General features: G+C 39.4%; 1 protein-coding gene across 5 annotated transcripts in view; it reads left to right on the forward strand.

The window, feature by feature from the left end:
• The window catches only part of atxn10 (ataxin 10), a 280,848-nt gene extending 272,194 nt beyond the window's left edge, over positions 1-8,654 (forward strand). For 2 of the 5 annotated variants that reach the window (XM_041216240.1, XM_041216244.1), the window contains one exon: positions 1,192-2,084. In XM_041216240.1, coding sequence (XP_041072174.1) covers positions 1,192-1,385 — 194 coding nt within the window. In that variant the 3' untranslated portion in view covers positions 1,386-2,084. Of the gene's footprint in view, positions 1-1,191; positions 2,085-2,367; positions 3,277-5,240; positions 5,297-7,770 lie in introns of those variants that run through there. The other 3 variants (XR_005946489.1, XM_041216241.1, XM_041216242.1) reach the window with 3 other exon arrangements.
• The last annotated feature ends 254 nt before the right edge of the window (positions 8,655-8,908 follow it).

The following is an 8,908-nucleotide window of genomic DNA, read 5'->3' on the forward strand; positions in this document are numbered from 1 at the left end:
CTGCAAAAGTCAGCAGAATACTCTGCGTCCAACTTCTCAAGCCAATATACTTGTGTAACTCTCCAGAAGGTTTGATAAAGGTAAAAACATCTTGAAGAAAGATTCAGACCTTCATTATGGGTGATTTTGACCCAATCCCGTTAAAACTGGTGCAGCCTTCTCCTAGAGAGCATTGGGCAAACAGCCGAGGGATTTCAAAAGCTCACCACTATATGATTCAATCACCAAGAACTTTTATGCTGTATGGGCTTTCAGCCACAATTTTCTGAGATCAGACAGTCCATCCTTTTTTTGATTATTTCTTGGAATGTGGGCATTGCTGGCAAAGGAGCATTTGTAGCCCATTCCTAATTGCCGCATGAACTAAGTGACTTGCTGGACATTTCAGTTTCATTACTGTAGATCTGGAAGTCATATGTAGGTCAGACCAGGTAAGGGCGACAAATTTCCTTCCCTAAAGGACGTTAGTGAACCAGATGGGTTTTTGATGACAATTCATGTTAGTTTCATGGTCACCATTACTGAGACTAACTTTCAATCCCAAATTTTATTAATTAAATTTCAATTCCACCAGCTGCCATGGTGAGAATTGAACCCACGTCCCTAGAGCATTAGCCTGGCCCTCTGGATCACAAATCCAGTGACATTGCCACTACATCAGTTCAAATTAATCTATGAGTCTAATTTACTTTAAGATATCTTTTCTGCACTCCACTAATAAGTGACTACCAGTGGTGGCCCTTGGATCTGAATGATATTCTATTGACGTCTGTTGAATCTACTTCAGCCTTACTGTAAGCTTAACTAAAATAAATATAGTTGTCCCCAAATAGGGAATCACAGAATAGAGCAGGAAGAATCAGAAGGAAATCATTGTATTCCAGAACATCAAAACATCGAAATATTCTTGGCCTCTAATAAATAGGTTACATACAAATCAAACAATTGCAAGTTGAAAAATAATTACATTATTATGTTGGAATAGTAATGGGCTTAACCACATTGCAGGATCTTATCATTGGAAAACTTTGAATCTAGTCTATTAGGGAATGCATGATTGCCACCGTAGCTTCTCCGCCATTAGACAAAATTACTCCGACAGGGTAGAGGTAGCGACATATTGATTAAATATTTTGTGCTATCTATCAAGACATTGTTGTAAGTCATATTCCTTAACTCCATGCACCATAGTTATGAGCCAATGGGCAGTTTTTACCATCCGAATCCTTACAGAACAGAATATGAAGAATCAAGAAGTGATATCCCAAATGGTACATCAGGGTGTGGCAGACAGTGCTATGCTAAACAACATGGGATTACAAGTCGAAGAACGAGATGGGAAACTTTACGTGAAATCGCAGGGAAAGAGCTCAACTTCATCATGAGAAAGGTTCAGAAAACATTGCTACAATGTGGATTTATCGATCTGTTTTTCTGGTCATTTGTCATACCAAGAGAAAAATAAGACTGACAAGAACAAAGGGAGCAACTATGGAAAATGGGTCTTTGTTTAAAGCGCAAAATACTATTTATTATCTGTTAGATTTTCATCAGTCCAAAATGAGTGTTTTGAGTGTTTCACAGCACTGTGATACACAGATTGAAGACTTGACTAACGATAAGAATATTAACTGTACAAGAAAATGGTAACCACCAAGAGTATTCAGGATTGAAATCTGATTATAGAATAAATCACTCTGAATTATACATCACACAATGCCAATGCCAGATGTTAAAATATTAAACATGGACTTGGTGGAGAGGCATCAAACCAACATGAAATACCGTAACAATGTTATGCAGATTTCAAAAAGGCTCTAAATAAAGAGCTGTGGGGTGGGATTTAACATTGGAAAACCAAATCATGGAAATTATTTAGTATGCATTGTATTTGTAGGGAAATGGTTTGTCAAATCTACCCAAAATGTGTAGCCAGTAAAACAAAAATAAGATTATGATGATGATTCAAAGAATTAAAGGCTACAATCAGTTATACAGACCGCTTATATTTATAATTGGTGTTTGTGTATGAGCAGATGCCAGTTGTGTACTTAATATTAAATACAAAAATAGCCACTCATAAATAGATAAACAGAATGCCTTTCAACTTTTTCTTTTCTACTTTGCTTACATTAGTGTTGATAACTGTTGTGCTTAGTGAAGTGCTTGCAATGACCTATTGAAATATATTTTTATTAAAGCCTATGTTTTAAACACAAAAAGCAGCGTAAGAACAGAGTTCTAACAGCTGCATCTGCCTGTCAGACTAAAGGGGACCTTGCTAATTGGACACCCTATTGGAAGGGATGCTGATAGTTTGTACTGAGGGCTGTCTTTCAGTAGGGAAACGGTATGTTTTTTTTTCAGGGCTATGGTTAAGAATATGGATACATGAACTGATGGATTGAGCGTTATTGTCTATAGTTACACTGTAGAATTTTGAGCCAAAAGACATGCTTGGTGAAGAAACTTGGAACCAGAGAACCTGAAGTACTACTATGCTTTGTGCAAACCAGACAAATGACTCAATAAGACGTGGCTAGTTTTACAGGAAAGGTCAAAACATAAGACAATATTGTGTTAATCATTTGCCCTTAGCCCCCCCTCACCCCATTCCAGTGCACTCCCTCCTCACTGCCATTCTCCCTGCCCTTTCCCTATTCTTCTCTCCTTTACCCCGTTGTGCTTGTCCGTTTCCTATTCTTCCCCCTTTACCCTTTCTCCATCTCCTTTACCCCATTCTTCCCACCCGTGCTACATTATTTCCTCCCTTTCCCCATTTTTCCCTCCTTTTCTTTCCTACTTTTTCACCCATACTTCCCTCCCTTACCCCCACTCCTCCCTCCTTTTTCCCCATTCTTTCTTGAAATATCTAAACCCACACTCCAAATCGTGCTTGCTATTGACTCCCATATGTAACAATGCATGCATGCATTGAGTATGCAGAAAAATAAATGTATCATTCTATATTGATTGAGTACCACTTTGGGCAGAAGATTGCAATGTGATAGTTACCAAAATAAATACACACGTTACAAGACAGGAAATTTAGAAATACTGAAGTAGGAGACTCGTTTTCACAGAAGTTGGGTCATGTTGAAGTTTATAATGCAAGTGAGATTGTGATGGGTGAAGAGGATAGGTTCGGAAAATACAACCCATTTAGCGTCATAAAGGTCAAAACAATGGTTCTCTCCCTATCCAACTCCCTCTTTCCCTCCCTGCACTCCCCTGTCAATCATGAGTGACATTAACAGTTCACTGAACAGTTTGGGAAATCTGATGGATCCTGCACAAAGTTGAGTCATCACCCCAGTAGCAGGGAATCGTGAGGGGCTGGTCCCACAAAACATGTTTGTTAAACATTAAAGGGAATGTTTACCAAGTGTTCTCTGGTGTCCTTTTGGCTTGGCTGCACTACGGTCCGTCCATTGACCGAGCATGCGCAGCACTGGTTCTAACTGAATCAAGCTCCAAAATAAGTGGAGTCTGATTTAAATATGTTAATAAGGCAACCAGCTATTCTGGAAAAGAGAAATAGCCATCGAAATTGAGGCTTGCTCAATAATGCCTGCTCAATAATGCCCTTCTCAAGGGCAACTAGAGAGGGGCAATAAATGCTGGCTCAGCCAGCAAAGCCAATATCCCAACTATTTCAGAAAGTAAATTGAGAAATTTTAAGTGTGCGCTAAACAAAATATATACACACAAATCAATCGATAATACACTAATCAGTACACACATTAGGTGATCCATTCAGGAGATGGAATAACTATTTTGTATGGGATCTTCCAACATTAAAATAGCAACAATTCGGTGTCACCGTTATCTACCATGTCTTCAAGTGGCACTTAGAAGGGTTTCTGATTCTGAAATTCACAGCGCAGTGTTGCAGGTCCCTGTCTTGCAGCAACAATAGATGGAGCTAAAGAGTCTCCACACCCCCCATTATCGATGGATGTGCCCAACACATCTAACACAATGCTACAGCTTCTCTGCTTGGGTGGAGGTAAGTTTTAAATAAGTAACCATCTTGCTTTTTTTTGATATCTATTTAATATGCCATTTTTCGATTTCATTTTAATTTTTTGCATGTCTCCCATCCACCATGGCTCACTCACCTAGGAACCAGGTTCAGCTTTGATCTAAGGCGTCATTCATTGGCAACCTCCAATTTGCTTTCAACCTTAGGACTGGGGCCCTGCATGCTGCACATCATTGTGCTTTGTTGAACATCTTGTTCTTCCTTACTCTGCCCAATATTGCTCCATCAGAAAATGCTGGAAAAACTCAGCAGGTCTGACAGCACCTGTGCAGAGAGATTTAACGTTTCAAGTCTGTATGACCCTTCGTCAGAGCTTTGAAAACCTTCTTCGGTGCTCTGAAGAAGGGCCATACGGACTCAAAACGTTAACTCTGTTTCTCTCTCCACAAATGCTGTCAGAACTGCTGGGTTTTTCCATTTTTATTTCAGAATTCCAGCATCCGCAGTAGTTTGCTTTTCTCCTTGCTTCCTCAGGGCCATGTGCCAATCCTGCTGTAAGTAGCCTTACCATTGGACTCCAAACCTTAGCGTTAGTCCTCATTCCAACCACTGTCCTCGAGCACCAGCCTTGCTTGTTCGCTTTGCTGACAAACCCTGACACCAGACAACCTTCATTTTTTAGCAGCTAATTTTACCAACAACACAGACCTAAACAAACACAAAGTCCAGAATTTGTTAAAAAACCTCTCTTTCTCGTTGAAAACTATCATGTAAACATTTTCAATGGGTAATGCTATTTTTAAATGTCAACATTGAGCTTTCATGCCATTAATGGTACTTTGAAGTGGAATTCCAATACTATTCTGATAATTGATTTGTAACAATGCCCAGTCATGCAATTTTGGGGCACTGTATCTTCACTAAACATTCTGAAAATACCCACTTTCTGAAAACTTCTCTTTTTCTAGATAATTGAAGCTTGCCAGTATCCAAACAAGTTCATTATAGCGACATTTTACAAAAATGTGATTATATTTACAACAAATTATCTTTAACATGAAAATTGACTTCATTAAGGTTATCGTTATTTGCAGGCTTCAAAATGCTTGGGCTTGGTATTGTCACCCAAAACTGTGACTCTTATTAGCTGAATGCAGATTGTGCAGTCAGTGTCTGAACACATACAGAATAGCCAATTGCTCAAGATGCATCAGTACCACTAAGTCAGCTGTTCTGATGGTGCATGTTTCTTCAGCTTCTTGCAGATGCTGTTCGATTGTTTTTCAAAGTTGTTTTGAGAAGAGCTAAAAGGTAAATCTCAACAACCTTATTAGATACAGTGTATTTGTGTGTTTTTAAACAAAGGATGTGTGCATGTCTTTAAAATTGGGTAGGACGTGTTTTGACGGTTTAGCCCATCAGCACAAATTGCCTTCCGTAGACAGTTACCGTGGTTCAGCATTAATGTTGGTTTGCTTTAAGCATGAGAATGCATTCCCGTAGGCATCATCGTTGCTGTAAAACATGTACACACTACAGTGGGGAAAGAAAATCTCATTTTCTGAGTAACTCTGCCGTCAAGCTTCAGTCACTGCGAATCTGAGGGAATACATGTAATATTCAATTCCTGCAACTGCAGTAAAATCTAAAGGAGACTTTATTCAATGTATCCTTCCTTTGTAACTTAATACACTTTTTTCACAAGGATGATAAAGTTGTGAGGTGAGCATTTTCCATGCAATATTCAGAAGTACCACAAAGCTAGGATGAGGGACTTCATGTAACATAGCATCAGTTTGCCCTACCTGGCACTCTCTGCCTCCACAAGAGTGAGCAGGCACTTTCTGAGAAGCAGGGGGCAGTGAGCCCACCTGCATTGCATTTCCACCTGGCAAGTTGAGCTGGTGCTGATGCCATAACTTCAATAAATGAAGTACCAAGAAGCAGAACAACCTTTACATCACAGGACTGATTACATTTTAAAGGTACAACCTGTTCCTAATCTAGAAATGCTTAATTTGAATTATCTGTTCATTTGTACTAAAATTGTGCAAAAATAACACCTGTGCTCTTTTATTTGCTTAACTTGAACTGTTAGATAATTCAAATATTTTTGAGAAAAAGTGACTTTAAATTAATAGGAGCAAATTATATTGACCTTCCAAATCCATATTTTTAAATCACAGCTTTTAGGGTTGAAATGTTTTAGTTAAAAAAGTTAATTACCTTCAGCTGCAACTGCTGTCTATCTTTTGAAGCCTTGGGGGAGTTTCCATCCTTGCTGCCAGAGTATAATAAATTGTCTGAAAACCTATTACAGTTTTGGTTTCCCCTCATCTTTCTTACCTGTGATCTGCTGCATATTTTAAGAATTAACTCTGTCTTCTGCCATTTTAATACACTGAAAATATTGGGCATTTTTTGTCTTCTCCGCTGGAAGTGGCTGGTTTCAATGATGGAAGTGCAACCCATGCAACGTTTACCAGAGAAAAAAATTTTAAAAAGCAAAAGGAAAACAGGGAAATAAAAGCAAAAAATGGAGGAAATGCACAGCAGGACAGGCTGCTTCTGTAAAGAGAGAATTGATTTGATGTTTTGGTATAAGCCTTTGATAAGGCCTGAGAGATAAAAGATGAAACCTTTACAAATCTTTCAAGTTTAGAACTGTATCTTGTAGCTATATTCCCCTGAGAAGCTGTTTCTCTCAATTTTTGCATTCACAATGTATTCATTTGCACATTTTCTTTTAGACAGTTTCCCTTGGGAATAATCTTTATGTAGCTTATTAAATTACTTTATAAAAGTGATCCCAAAGGTGATCCCATTCTCCTCTAGTGGGATAACACAAAATAATAAAACTGCTTAGTGCAGCACATGGAAAATTCCATTTGAATGCACAGCAGTTGACATGTATGCACACCACTGGAATCATGTGAGAGTGTAGTTGTTTTCTGGTGTTGGATCACATCTGCTGTTAGTGGGCTTATTGCCAGTTGACTCTCATCTGAACAGAATTGGTTGCCTTCAGATAAGCTTCCCCTGACAGATTACTAAATCAAAGCAAGCCTGCGCACATTAGGATAACATAGGTTAGCAGCTTGTACTGTCCTAATCCTAAACCTGAGGTGTATATACATCACAAGAAGCAGGCCCCAAACTGTCTTTGATCCGACTGTCAATCATCACAAAAGAGTTGCCTTAAATTAACCTGTTTTTTTAAAAAGTCATTTGAAAAATTATTTTCTTATCCTGTGACTCCATCCCCTTAATCAGGAAGGTAAGGCAGTCCCAAAATACAGGTGTATTTATAGATTCATTCAGTGCACTAAAGTTATTAAACTATCCTGTTTCAGAGAAGGCAGTGTGAAAAGTTCAGTTAAGACTTAGATTTGAGATCTAACATCAAAAGTGAAAGCGAATACTCCAACTTAGTTAATTGCAACCACACGGCCACACTCTGACAAGCCTCCCTTAATGGACTTGACTTTTTAGTTTCTGTTGAAATCAACTATTTAACTAATTTCTATACTAACTCAACTTTGAACAAAGTTGATCACTTCTAACAGGGCTGAACCAATCATATCATAGAATGATTAATGAACAGAGTCTGTGGCTGGGGTCCAAGTCAATGACTTTGTTATTCCCTATATTTCATTGAAGGGTGTCTCTGCTCATCCAGTACTGGATATCAAACAATTTAGAGACAGAGGAGGGGCCAAGAGAGGTGGTGGTGAGGGAAACTTGGGTGTCATCAGATACATGTGAAAATTGATGCTATATTTCAGGATGATGCCACTGAGGGACAGCATGTGGATGAGAAGTAGGACCGGATCGAGGATACATCCTTGGGAAATACCAGAGGTAATGGTGCAGAAGCAGGAAGAAAAGCTATTGCAGGCGATTCTCACGCTATGATTGAATTGATAAGAATGGAATCTTGCGAGTGCAATCCTACTAGCAGGATGGCGGTGGGGAGACATTGAAGGAGATTGTTGTGGTCAACCATGTTGCAGATGGGGCAAGGAGGAATATTTTACCTTTGTCACAGTCAAATAAGATGCCATTTGTGACTTTGCTAAGAGTTGAATGCTAAGAAGAAATTGCATATGTACATCTAGGAGGAAGCCCCTTCAAAGCCAGTTTATTAATGTGTTAATTACACATCATCCCTGCCCTTTTTTTTAAACAATGCTCGAATACACTATACGCTCTTAAAAATCATTAAAAGTAACTTGTCACCACCACCCCCAACCCCAAAATGCTTTCTGTGAAAAAATGGCTAAAAACCCTGAAACACGATTGACAATTTTATTCTCATTGGAAGATGGACTTCAGAGAGTACAGCAGCCATATCACCAGTGCACCCAAGGCTATTAAGAGACAGGAGACCTAGAGCCTCCAACAGATGTCCAGAAAAGGATTTTAAAATTCAGGGGGTGCTGAGGCCCAGAAGGGAAGCCTCTCCAAGAAGGTCCTTGAGGTTACAGGGACTGATTTCCCTGTCAAGGCCCCTTCTTTGGGCTATGGAGCCTCCAGGATGCTGCCTTCATTAAGTCCTGCAGTCGACAAAGTGCTGGTGGGACTGTAGGATAGTCCTTCGTAAGGCCCTTAATTATGCAATTCACTGCCTACCTCCTCGGCTGCTACACATCTGGTCCCACTGCTGGGAAAATGCACTGACGGTGGGGCTGCATCAGGGAGCCTTCCCGATGTGAGTCGCTGCATTTTACAGCTTCCCCAACCTCTCCGCGTCTCGGCCAGCAACCTCGAGGCCCATAAAATTCTGTCAGTTGTTTCAGTCCAATATATTGGCAAAGGGTCGTTTTTTTTTTAAATTTTTTTTGCACTCAATAATAGATGTGTCTTTAAACTAATGTATTCTGTTTTGTTGCCTCTGTTACTACTCATCTGTTGTTCCTAATA

This window comes from Carcharodon carcharias, chromosome 21 (assembly GCF_017639515.1).
Source record: "Carcharodon carcharias isolate sCarCar2 chromosome 21, sCarCar2.pri, whole genome shotgun sequence".
Lineage (NCBI taxonomy): Eukaryota > Metazoa > Chordata > Chondrichthyes > Lamniformes > Lamnidae > Carcharodon > Carcharodon carcharias.